Below are 12,960 nucleotides of genomic sequence, written 5' to 3' on the forward strand. Positions count from 1 at the left end.
GAACTTGAAAATTTGGTCCCAATGGCGTCGATTCGAGTACTATCGCGTGGACATGTATTTCTCCATGTTACATAAAATCCACAAAAGCATGTAAATCTTATTTTCTTAATTATATAGGCCCTTTACTGGTCTCAGTAATGCAATTGTACCTTGTCTCCTCATTTACGGATTTTATGCAGCATATCAGAACGACGTGATTTTGTGTATACGAGATTAAACATAAACATAGGAGGAGACAAGGTACAATTGCGTTACTTGAGACCAAGAGTGATTACAGGGCCTATATAATGAAGAAAATAAGATTTACATGCGTTTATGGATTTTATGTAACATCTCAGAACGACGTGAACATAGGTACACGAGATTCAAAATGGAGAAATACATGTCCACGCGATAGTATTCGAATCGACGCCATTGGGACCAAAATTTTCAAGTTCCATAGATATGGTTTAATTTTTCATTAGTTTTCTATATTTTCCTTTTAAACATGTATACGTGTTACCTATAGGGAGAGCTCCGCTCTCACAGCCCTTCCGGCCGTGAGAGGTCTTCGCTCTCTATGAATTTGCTAAACACTGACGCTGAATATGACGTCACAATGCAGTTTACATCAGTTGCATATAGTTTCCCGCGTTCAATGAGTAGGGGGGGGGGGGGGTCAAAAATGTCTAAAATTAGAATACTTCGATTGAGCTCTGTCCTCACACGTTATGTGCTATACCTTCGGTGTATCTTTTGTCCTGTTATGGATCTACATACTAATCCTAATACATTTTGCTTCGCCCTCAAACACGGTCACGACGTAAAGCATATTATTTATTTTGATAGATTGGAATTTATATATTTTTATAACATACACCTTGTGAGACCAAATATGTAAAACAAAATATTGTTGAAAATGCCATGTCAATACTGCCACCCCCCCCCCCCCCCCCCCCCCATTTGTGTGGACTAAACTTAAATACATTGTTTTTATTTTACAGGTTATTATTTTTTCATTATTATTATCGTACCTTTATAAAGCGCTTTATCTAATTAAAACAATTATCCATAAGCGCTTTACATGTAAAACAATAACAACAGACTAAAACAAAGAACAATAAATACATAGAAAAGGGCATAAAAATTACTAAAACTGAGGTGGGGTTATTTTCTCTTTCTTTTTTGATAATTGTATACATAAATACCGAATTACAGATCAAATACAAGTTTGAAAGACATGTTTTAAGGTAGATCTATACTCGGCCTTAAATGGACTCGATCATGAAAAAATTGCCTTTACAAGATAAATATCTATTCCAGTAATAGATAGACATTGAAAAATATATATGTTGACATGCTATTTTCATTGTTATTGCTTCTCAAAAGTAAGCACCCCATCAACATGAAGGAAAATGCACTCCTCCTTCTTTATTTTTCTTAATAATTATTTTTTTTTTTTTACAAAATGGGCTGTAATAAGCAACATAGACTATATACCCTTTATCTAATGGTATGTAATCATTTATTCTAATAAATTGGAATAAATATTTTCATAATGTACACTTCATGAGCCCAAACATGTTAAAAGAAATAATGTAGGAAATACCATTTGACGTCAATATTGGTCTTTTCCCTAATTTTTATGGACTAAACTTTGAATAATTGGTTTTAATCAACGGATTATTATCTTAAATTAAGGATTTGAGTAAGAAAATCATATGTTGACGTATTATTTTAGAAGCTATCAGCTCTATAACAAGTACACCCCCTCCCTAAAATCTTGAAAAATTGTACATTATCATATCATCATAAGACATGTGAAGTTTGAGCATATTTACATCCTTGGATAAGAATTTGAACTATTCTAAACTATAACTATTATAACATACACGTGGTTTACAATTAAATCTTACATTTTATCTGAAAAAATAATATTATAGAGAAGGCTTTGCACAATGTAAATGTAAAACGAAAGTAACAAACTGAATTTTGATGATTTTGCTTATATGCATACGTGCAATGTGTGATATATCTTATATCCTGAGACAAAGTTTTATATGAATCTCTACAGGTCATGAAATCATGTACATGTACATAAATTGGATGCATGTTATACATGTTACATGTACACGTACACCACTTACACCGGTCTAAGTAGATGCAATCTCAATAAGGAACTAATAGATGCCGCTCCAATAATTTTGAAAAAGGAGAGAGGATGAGGAAAAAATACAAATTCATGACGGTCGGTGAAATAAAACAAATTATTTGCAGCTGATCTTTGAAGCTTGCGTCAATATCTGTAACATTGTAGCAGCGAACACAACTACGATATCTGTGGTCACTGGAGCAGCGAAATGTTAACTTTTCTTTTTTACACGAGCGTACCATGTATTTGTTGATGATAATTTGGAACCTATTCTAACCCGGATCCTCACAAAAGAAATATCATCATGATGCTCGTCGAAATCTGAATTGGTCTTACCTCCCCCTCCCCCCTTTCCCATCTGTCTCCCCCACTTTCTGATGCCCCACAATTCCATATGTTGAACATTTGGATCATAGTAAAACTTTTACATACATGAATAGTCAATGTACACTGAATGTCTCACGGACATGTACAATGTAATTGACACACCCCCATCCACCAAAATGTTGTTTGTTTTCCAACCGATTTTTTTCTGAAGTTATAATCATCTCTATCGCCCTCCCCCCCTTTTTTTAAATTTTCAACTTAAAATTTGACTGATAAGATGATAAGAACAACCAGGAAGGAATTGATATCGGATATTCATATCTCGTATCGCCATGTAAAAATCAAATGGATATCGTTAAAATATCACATTTCGGAAAACGGAAGCGTGGTTCCGCATTTACATTTGATGGTGACTTAGGCCGAGTATAGGTCTACTTTAAGGTTGTTTTAAAAAAACAATTATTGAATCTTCAATATGAAGATCCAACGGGAGGCAGTTCCATAGAGTTGATGAAGAAACATCAAACCGTCTTTCACCATACAGTTGAGTAAGAGCGCGTGGCTTCCTGGATGTATGCTGGAGATAATTAATCCATGTAGAACCTTGAAAGTGCACAGCAGGATTTTATATTACGTTCGATATGTCACAGGTAACCTGTGAAGCGATATAAAAATTGGTGCAATATGCTCGTTTCCTTGAACGTGATACTAGCCTGGCACCTGTGTTTTGAAAATTCTGTAAATTCTGCAAGGATGATGAATCAACACCATAAAAAGTGCATTTCTGTAATCAAGGCGGGATGTAATCTGTTAAATTTTACATTTTATCTAAACTTTTTATTCAAAAGAAGGCTATTTACAATGGAAATGCTTAACGAATGTAACAAACTGAATTCTGATGATCTTGATTATATGATGTGTGTGGGATATAATTGTATTCAAAATGTTATATCCTAAGACAGAATCTACTGATCATGAAATCATTTACATGAATTGGATGCATGTCTACCACTTATGCCGATCTAAGTAAGGAACCACAGGGTAATCACGTGATGTTTCATGGGCGCTAGATGCCATCCAAATAATTGTATGGAGAAAAGGGAGAGAGGGCGAGGAAGAAATATTACGTTTATGAAATCTGTAACTAAGATATCTGTGATCAAGGCATGGAGCAGCAAAATGTGAAGTCTTTCTAATAAACAATTATCGGAAAACATTATGATATGCAGGTATGAACATATGAATTAAAGGAAACCATCGTAAAATGTATTAAAATCACTACCGGTATATCTAACACAACTAATAATTTTTTAAAAAATCATTATCGTTACACATACCCAAATCGTAGGCGTTAGAAGTAATCCGGCAGACCGACCGCGTCACGTCTTATGAATATGCATGATTTTCGAGTTCTATATATAGACCCGTTTAACCTCCTTTATTGTAAACACTACAGTGATTACTTGCCCTTTCGTGCAACAACGAAAAACAACACCCAACACCCCCCAATCCGAACAACAAACGTGTTTTAAGTTTTTGACATTGCAGCGACTGAAACTGGAGTATTTAATTCAATTCAATATTGGCACTAAAGCACATGCAAGTGTTGTTAGCCATCTAGTATAATATATATATATATATATATATATATATATATATATATATAATTATATATATTGTGTTACATGGTATTACAATCCTAAGGAAAATACGGAGGTGTGGATGGGGGGATATTAATCCCTTGTCAGTGACAATAAGTGGATTGCATGTATATGTGGAGAGAAATGGTCATCACTCTATATTTAAAAAATAGAATTTTTAAAATTATTATTTAAACCATGTCATATCGGGTGCAAAATATTTTCTTTTATTTGAGCTTACAATTTCATTCTGCCAGATACTGTAAGGTAACATATAAGCCTACTCCTTTACAATATGCACTCAGGAAATTACAATTTCCATATATTGTCTCTGTGATTTATTGTATGTACATGTAGTATTGTAAGGTCAGTTTAGAAGATGCCAAGGTCAGTCTGCCAGATCCCCTAATGAAATATCACTTATACATCATTATGCTATACACATTACAGTTTCCAAACCATAGTTCTGTCACCTATAGTATGTACTATTACAAGGGGAGTCTGGCAGATTTCAAGGTCACTCTATCAGATCCCCTCATGAAAGGTCACTTATACACCATACTGTCTATGTCACCTATAGTATGTATTATTATAAGGGGAGTCTGGCAGATCCCCAGGTCAGTCTGACAGATCCCCTCATGAAATATCACTTATACACCATACAATTTCTATTTGGTGTCTATGTCACCTATAATATGTATTATTAAAAGGACATTCTAGCAGATCCCCAGGTCAGTCTGACAGATCCCCTCATGAGAGGTCACTTACATACCATACAATTTGACAGATCCCCTAATAAAAGGTCACTTAAACACCATACAATTTCTATATGCCCCAAGCTACCCCCGGGGATCATGGTTTTAACAAACTTGAACCTGCACTATGTCAGGAAGCTCTAATGTAAATTTCAGCTCTTCTGGCCCAGTGGTTCTTTGAAGAAGACTTCTAAATGATCCCACCCTATTTTTGCATTTTTTGTAATTATCTCCCCTTTGAAGGGGGACATGGCCCTTCATTTGAACAAACTTGAAAGCCCTTCACCCAAGGATGCTTTTTGCCAAGTTTGGTTGAAATTGGTCTAGTGGTTCTGGAGAAGAAGTCGAAAATGTGAAAAGTTTACAGACGGACAGACAACGAACAACAGGTGATCAGAAAAGATCACTTGAGCTTTCAGCTCAGGTGATGTAAAAAGTTGTTTTTCTCCCCAATGTTGTTGGTTTTAAATGTTGCAGCTATTTTTTCAGTGTTGTATATTTGATAGAGCTCAACTTTAATACATATGCTGCAATGCTTTATTATGGTATACATTTAATAAAGCATCAAGAATGAATAATGTCAATATGCCTTTAATCAATGTAAAATCATTAGCAGGATAAATTCGTTATAAAGACACCTAGAGGGGTAATACATAAATATATGGGGGTCCTTGAAAAGAAAAACATTGGGTTTGATGTACACCTTGCCCAATATGACCTCGAAGTGTCTATGATATCATACTATACAGATTACAATTTACAAATCATATCAGAGCATCATCATAAGGTGTATTACAAATATCAAATCGACTAAATGTTAGTACTTGAAACCTTTATCCTATATGTGATTCACAAAACATTTTAAACATACTAGATTGTAATATCAGAATGCTGCTTTAAGTTTCATAATAGAACATCATTGAAAACAAATTCATGATTTCTGAATCATTGAATTATTTAATGTACTGATTTCTATGTATGCTGTAAATCGTGTACTATTTCTCACAAAATATACATTATTGGAACAAAATGTAGGTACACTGTACATAATTTTCAGTATATTACAACATTTAAACATTATTTGAAGAGAGAGTTGCCTGACAATAAAATTTCACTTGTAATACATTGTCTGTGAAGGTCATTGATTATCAAATGACTCTTATACATGCTCATCTTCGTGAAACTGAAGGTCCTCAAAAAATCAAATTCACTTTGAAGATTTCTTCCTCAGACTGATGGATTTCTTTGTCTAGTGTTTCAGAAGAAAAAAGAGAACAATAAATAAACACCAATTTTCCTTGTAACAATAATCTAAAACATTACACTCACTGAAGTTACCTGTTTTCCTTTATATTCCCATACAGAAATTCAACCCCACCTTTACTTTGGATGCAACTCTCGGACCAAAGTATTTTGAGAAGACCCCATTTCTATTTTCACTGTTTAATTATCATTAAATGGGAGTTATGGTCCTCCTCTGAATAAAAATGATCCTCTCTAGTCCTTACCTTTAGAAGCTTAGTGCTAAGTTGGGTTGAAATATGTCCCATTGTTCCAGAGAACATATTGAACTATAAACACTTATAATACATACATAATAAACAGACACCAGATGCTTTATAATCAAAATAGCCTATCTAAGTCTATGGCTTAGATGAGCTAACACTGAACACATGTACCCATATACAAACTTCCTTAATATACAGTATCTAAAGCAAAATTAATAATATTATCAAAGAATATTATTATATATTTTAATAAATATTTATACAAAAATCTTTTCAATTTCTTTGCCTAGTTGGTTTTCAAATCAGCAAAACTTTACCTTTTTAGCAGCATTTTTTCCAGGTGATTTTTTATTGTCGTTTTCTCCCTTCAAAGAAGACACACAACACATTTGATAATCTTACTTGGTACTAGTAAATCATATTGCAGTGGAATATATTTCAGAATAAATATTTATTTGTAATATTTTGTTACACATTATGTCACATACCCAAAATCGAATGGTACACATCCTGCAGATAAAGCTATTTTTTGAAATGTTTTCCTCCCCAACACAGTGGGGTTTTTTATGAAAGTGTCTGGTGCGTTCTTCACAATTCATCTACAGAAAAGCATAAAAGATTAGCAACATCACTACTGAGTCTGGGAGTACCTACCCTACCTCAAACTGCTATGATGTAGTGTGAACGGAGACAATAGACATGGTTTGTGACTATGAAAGATTAGCTGTACCTTACATATGGTTTATTCAGACTAAAGTATAGCTTACATACTTAAAATTTGTACTTTATTGTTAGTTTGTTTTGTTTTACGTCCCTGTAAGAATTTCCCCCCCCCCCATACTGAGATATCACCAACTGTTAGGTGAAGTACCACAAATTTAGACCTATTCTTAGTTGAAACATTGGACCTATGTTTTTTCATCTTTACACACCAAGTGTTTGGTGAAGAAGCGTTTACGTCTTGGGTTTGACATGGCCATGGCTCAAGTGAAGCTCATACACAATAATTAAACAAGAGGCCCATGGGCCACATCGCACACCTGAGTCACCTTGGCCCTGCCATTGTTCAGCTGTTGTGATTTTTAAAAGATTTATTTTATCAATCTTTATTCCCATGAAAAATATTGTCCCCATATTGTGGCCCCAACCTAACCCTAAATGATCACAAAATAACTGAAAATGAATTCACACAACACAGAGATGCCTCAACACCAATATGACTAACATGATCTTGCTGTTCTGGATAAGATCTGCTTTGAATAATTCAGGAAATATTGAATAAATGAGAGATTTAAAAAGTAGGTCCAACTCTAAGGTCAACATCACAAGGTCAAACTTCACAAATTAATAAGGTCTTGCCATAAAGAACATGTGTACAAAATATAAAAGCCCTACCCTATATAGTTCAGGAGAAATTGAATAGGTCAGGTTTTATTTAAAAAGTAGGTCAAACTCAAAGGAAAAAATCAAAAGATCAAGCACAATTGTGTATAGGGTATTGCCACAAAGAATCTATAGATAAAGAATCTATACACAAGATATGGAAGCCCTACCTAAAATAGTTCTGGATATATTCAATAGGTTATGTTTTCTTAAAAGTAGGTCAAACTCCAAGTTCAATGCCACAGATCATGTGAAATGAAAGGTCTTGTAATAAGAAAAATATATAAGTCAAGATATGAAAGATATGTCTTAAATAGCTCAGAGTATATTGCATAGGTCAGATTTTTATTAAAAGTAGGTCAATGGACAAGTGACACATCCATGAGTTAAGAGTTAGTTTCCTATCTAAAATTAATCTCACAAACCATACCTGAGCTAATTTATAGGAAAAAATTATGAGCTTAACTCTTAATTCTTAAGTAACTCGCAAGTTTGAAATAGCAATTTTTTAAACTCATAAGGATCAAATTATCGCACGAACAGACAGACGGACTGGGGACAACTGGTGATCAGAAAAGCTCACTTGAGCTTTCAGCTCAGGTGAGCTAACAAGAGTACTGCTAACGGTACATAATGCGCCCTTGAAAAGCTAATGTACACCATGATTTGTAGAACTTGGCTTCAGGTAGGTAGTATCATCAATCATCAGGGTGTGACATACTTTCTTTGCATCGTATAAACAGACAAATCATGTATTCTCTATGTAATATTTTCACTTGGCATAAGGTGAATTGTACCAAGTTTGACAGTCCTAGCCCCAACAGTTCAGTCTGGTTACTTCCTACAAGGTTTCCTACTAAGTGATACTGCGACCTTGATCTTGAAAAACAATAGGAATCTTCCGCTCATCATGGTGATCAAATATACCAAGTTGTAATATCCTGGAACTTACGGTTCGGTCTGTATCCTGCCCACAAGGTTTTCCTACTTAGTGATACTACGACCTTGTCCTTTGACCTTGAAAAACAATATGCATCTTTCTCTCATCATGGTGATTAAATGTACCAAATTGTAAAATCCTGGAGCTTACGGTTCGGTTTGTATCCTGCCCACAAGGTCCCGACAGTCAGACAGACGGAGGACGCCAAACCATAATACATCCCGTCTTCGACGGGCATATAAAAAGTAAATGAATACCTCACCTCATTATCTCTCCGTGTAACAAATCCACATGCAGGACAATGTTCTGTCAGGTACACTAAAACATTAAAGTAAGCAGCAAGTAATATATTTTATAATTTTTATTCTATTCCATGTAGCAATACAAAGTTAGAATATGTTCAGAAATATTATGTATTTAATTCCCACCACCACCACCATCCCTGTTAAATATATAACATACACACCTTCAAACATCATTAAATCTGTAGCAATTCGGATTCTCATCAAGTCCAAGTCTGCATTGGTAATGTTCGAGATGGGCTGTCCACTGAAATGTCTTTCAGCAAACTGTTAAGTAATATTAATTTTGTGATAGTAATATCAATTGCTGTTAATACATTTATCAAGTAAAAGAAACAATGAATTTTTCAACTGGCTTATAAACTTATATTTTCTTCATTTCATCTAAAAAATGCTTCTTGAACTTTTAGAAAAATACACATACCATAAGGCAATACACTCCACAATTGAAACTATCAGTTTGCTTTGAATGCTCTCTTGTTTCCACTTTCCACTGCATGTTATCCAGCTCATTCAGAGCAATCATCCTTGCATTCATGTACGAACTTTATGAAAAATATAGATTTAACTCAATAATTATCACCTGATAAATTGTCTCCAGTTTATCTTGCAACTATGCATGAGTTTAAAAGGGCATGGACACATTTAAACAAGGCTCGTGGCATGTTTTTGTTTACATATAATCTATTAGTTCAGCACTGTAAAAATGGGAAAATTAAATTTGCAAATTTTCAGTTCAAATGGTGTCCATGTTTAAAACAAAAGGAGATGTGACAAACACTAGAAACTCTTAATTAAAAAAAATTCTGCTTTAAATGAAACTATTACTAGTATATTTAACTATGTAATGAAACACATGACATTGAGCCTTACGCCCCTTTAACACACTTTGATATAAAGTGAAGATTCTGGTAAAAGACAGATATTGACATGTACAAACTTTGATATTTGTACATTCTCAGATTTACACACCACCAATTTCTTTGAATGTCCCTGATTTGGATCCTCCTCTCATTCAATGGATTGTAGAAATAAATCAATCCCTTCTTAGGTTCAACAATCTATGTATAAAGAGAAACATACACACAAAATACAAATTAGATCATAGAAATGTAATGTATCACTCACAATGGAATGTAGACTTTCATATTATGATCCCCAGATGAAGGATCCACACAATAAAACAGACTGTCTAGAACATGTGATGTCAGATCATTTATATGATTATATTATATTTTTTGTTGAAATAAATATCAGTATTAATATTTGTAATCATGAAAAAATATATCAAACAATAATCACCACTAATGTCCAATGCTGATGTTTGATAATAGCTCCTACTATGGCTTCACATTCAAACACTTTTAGCTATAAATGTAAAAGATCAAGAACTAAAATTATTTAGGATTTAAATTACAGACAAAAGTTTTCTCAAAATATTACTACAGTGTTCAATTATGAAGTATATATGATCATTCATAAATTATATATACTTTCAGCACTTAGTCTAAATAAAACTTGGTATCACTATCATGACACAGGCACTTCATCTCACATCATAAGAAATATCACCTGCATAATGTTAGACAAAGAGTTACTGTGCTATGAAAATATCACACATATCCACTTCATTTTCTTCAAATTGAACAATTACATGTTCTGTAAAGCTACCTTCTTTCGACAATTTTCCACTGAAAAAGTACCACTCATAATAGCAGTCATGGTTTGTGAAGGGTACATTGTGATCTGTTTACCCTTTTCAATTTCAGCTTGAACTATAAATGCGATGTATGGATCCATGACCTGCAAAAACAAATTATGCAACATTTTTTGGAGTGCATAAATTAACCAGATACTCAAAATTTAAGGATGTTACTGAAAGGACTGCAAATTGAAACACTTGGAAGTACATGCTTCTAGCATTCAAATTATATATTGATGTAGCTTTATTTTTCAAATAAGACAAATACTGATGTTTATGAACATTTTCATAATTTTTTTTTTATCTAACCTGATCTGTCAACCAGTTCCTACAAGCTAGTGACTTAAAATCCTCATCTGTTATATTGTAGGCGGACACCTTTGCTATTATGTAGTTGGAACTTTCCCTGAGGTTCCATAGCTTCTTAACTGCATCTAAAGCTGTGAAAGTCCAAGTTTAATTATATTATCTACCAGTTCTGATATAAGTTAAGGAGATGACTAAGACACAACATATAAATTTTTAATAATATCTACAAGTATTGTACTGATTTAACAACTCAACTTTATGACAAACGGGATGATTTCAACTTCTCCATCGTCAACTTCCCATATTTATGTAGCAATATTCCATTATCACCTGCATATGGTGTTTATATCTCTCAACTGATTCGATACGCAAGAGCTTGTTCTGTGTATGATCAGTTTTTAAATTGAGGCAGGCTACTGACAAACAAGTTACACTGGTGTTACAGGGGTTTCAACAGTCCCGTTTAAAGTCAGCATTTCGCAAATTCTATGGTCCTTATAATGATCTAGTTTGCCATTACAACCTATCATTGGGTCAAATGCTGTCTGATATGTTTTATACTGATTGTTAGGGTGTTCTTGGCACACTGGTTTTGACTACGGATTACTCCGTTTACCTGATCAAGATATAGGGCTCACGGCGGGTGTGATCAGTCGACGGGATGCTTACTCCTCCTAGGCACGTGATCCCACCTCTGGTATATCCAGGGGGTCCATGTTTGCCCAACTCTCTAATTTTGTATTGCTTATAGGAATTATGAGATTGATAATTGATCACTGTTCGTTATCTCACCTTTCATTTAAAAGATGTAAATCCAGAACAAGTAGACGGGTATAAATGTCATACCACAAATACAATAGGATAGTGTAGAAGTAAGGAAGTACTTTCATACCCTGATCGTGGTCCATATGAGTAAGTGGATGACTCAAATCAGCCTCTCCCTCAAAATGCACTTTTTTATGGATACTTTTTGATCTCCTGTCTTTCAGTTTCAATATACTCTTTGGATGTTTGGAGTCTGTAAGAACATGATTAAACAATTCAAACACTTATCACTTCTTTTTAACTTTCCCCTGCCATTTCATTGCAAGACATGTAAGAATTAACCTTAAAATGAGAGGACAAGGTCAAATAAGGATCATTATACATCTTGTCAACTATAATAAATCTTACATAATCAACAGTTTCTGAAAAGCCAAATTTCTAATACTGTGGTTTCACCAATTTTCGTTGAGTACCAATTTTTGTGGATTTTGATCTTGAGTTGATATACAAAATAAGTGTGTTATGATGTATACTATAGAATCCAATTCAACATATACAAGTATCCTTGAAACTATGCATTTGAATAAAAGCAGTAGAATTGATGCCCTCGAATATCGATAAAACCACAGTAGTTACTCATTGATGGATTTTATCCAAAAAGAAGCAGAAAATAAGATACCTTTAATTTCTTCCTGTATTGTATTCGGAACTGGCTCATGTCCCTCTATTATTATTGTTTCACTACAATTTTTGGACTTCAATGGAAGCTTTCTATTTCTTTTATTGTCCCTTTTCCGTCTGTTCACGTCTTTGAGAATTTTGACCTTTTTACATGGTAGTACATCTTTTTGTGTTGCTGGTCGTTTTACAGTTTTTTTTTGTCACTTTATCTACAGTTTCTTTAAAAAGTCCACTGTCCATGTACAAACTGCTTTTGAAGGCACTTAAAGCATCCTCCAACTGACAGTCCAGTGCTCTAAAAGCACCTTCACTTTGGCACAGATATGTTGCATTTTGTAAAAGTGACAGTTTTTCTCTGCACTGGATTGCCAGAGCTTTTAGAGATTTTGGGCTTTTCCTTGCTGAAGGATCCATAAAATTTGAGACATCCTCTACATTTGCATCAAAACAAAATTGATTTCCATTCATGTTGCTGTTTTCCCCATCTTCTTCAAGTGTTTCAGATGGAATAGGAATT

The 12,960-nt window shown here is 34.0% G+C and overlaps 2 protein-coding genes across 4 annotated transcripts in view; one reads left to right on the forward strand and one right to left on the reverse strand.

The window, feature by feature from the left end:
* The window catches only part of LOC125646956 (beta-1,4-N-acetylgalactosaminyltransferase bre-4-like), a 66,046-nt gene that overhangs the window by 31,484 nt on the left and 21,602 nt on the right, over positions 1 to 12,960 (forward strand). Inside the window, exon 1 of one of the 3 annotated variants that reach the window (XM_056140036.1) lies at positions 1,411 to 3,687. The exons of the other annotated variants lie outside the window; for them this stretch is intronic. The gene's annotated coding sequence lies outside the window, so the exon portion shown is untranslated. Of the gene's footprint in view, positions 1 to 1,410; positions 3,688 to 12,960 lie in introns of those variants that run through there. 3 annotated transcript variants of the gene reach the window in all.
* LOC130047289 (uncharacterized) lies at positions 5,519 to 12,911 on the reverse strand. Its single transcript, XM_056141933.1, has 12 exons — positions 12,728 to 12,911; positions 11,890 to 12,015; positions 10,998 to 11,128; positions 10,658 to 10,789; positions 10,289 to 10,354; positions 9,959 to 10,047; positions 9,411 to 9,531; positions 9,151 to 9,253; positions 8,947 to 9,002; positions 6,850 to 6,960; positions 6,679 to 6,726; positions 5,519 to 6,102 (listed from the first exon to the last, which is right to left on the reverse strand). Exons 1-12 carry the CDS (start codon positions 12,909 to 12,911, stop codon positions 6,061 to 6,063), a joined length of 1,209 nt encoding a protein of 402 aa, XP_055997908.1. The 3' UTR covers positions 5,519 to 6,060.

The sequence above is a fragment of the Ostrea edulis genome, chromosome 6, assembly GCF_947568905.1.
Source record: "Ostrea edulis chromosome 6, xbOstEdul1.1, whole genome shotgun sequence".
NCBI lineage: Eukaryota > Metazoa > Mollusca > Bivalvia > Ostreida > Ostreidae > Ostrea > Ostrea edulis.

Bases quoted from the DNA above. Each gene is read 5' to 3' on its own strand.
- LOC130047289 (XM_056141933.1), bottom strand. From the start codon at position 12,911: ATGAATGGAAATCAATTTTGTTTTGATGCAAATGTAGAGGATGTCTCA. The intron at 11,129-11,889 runs GTATGAAAGTAC...GGACTTTCACAG, and splicing joins TCATATGGACCACGATCAGG to CTTTAGATGCAGTTAAGAAG. The intron at 9,532-9,958 runs GTGTGTAAATCT...TTTTTCATAAAG, and splicing joins GACATTCAAAGAAATTGGTG to TTCGTACATGAATGCAAGGA.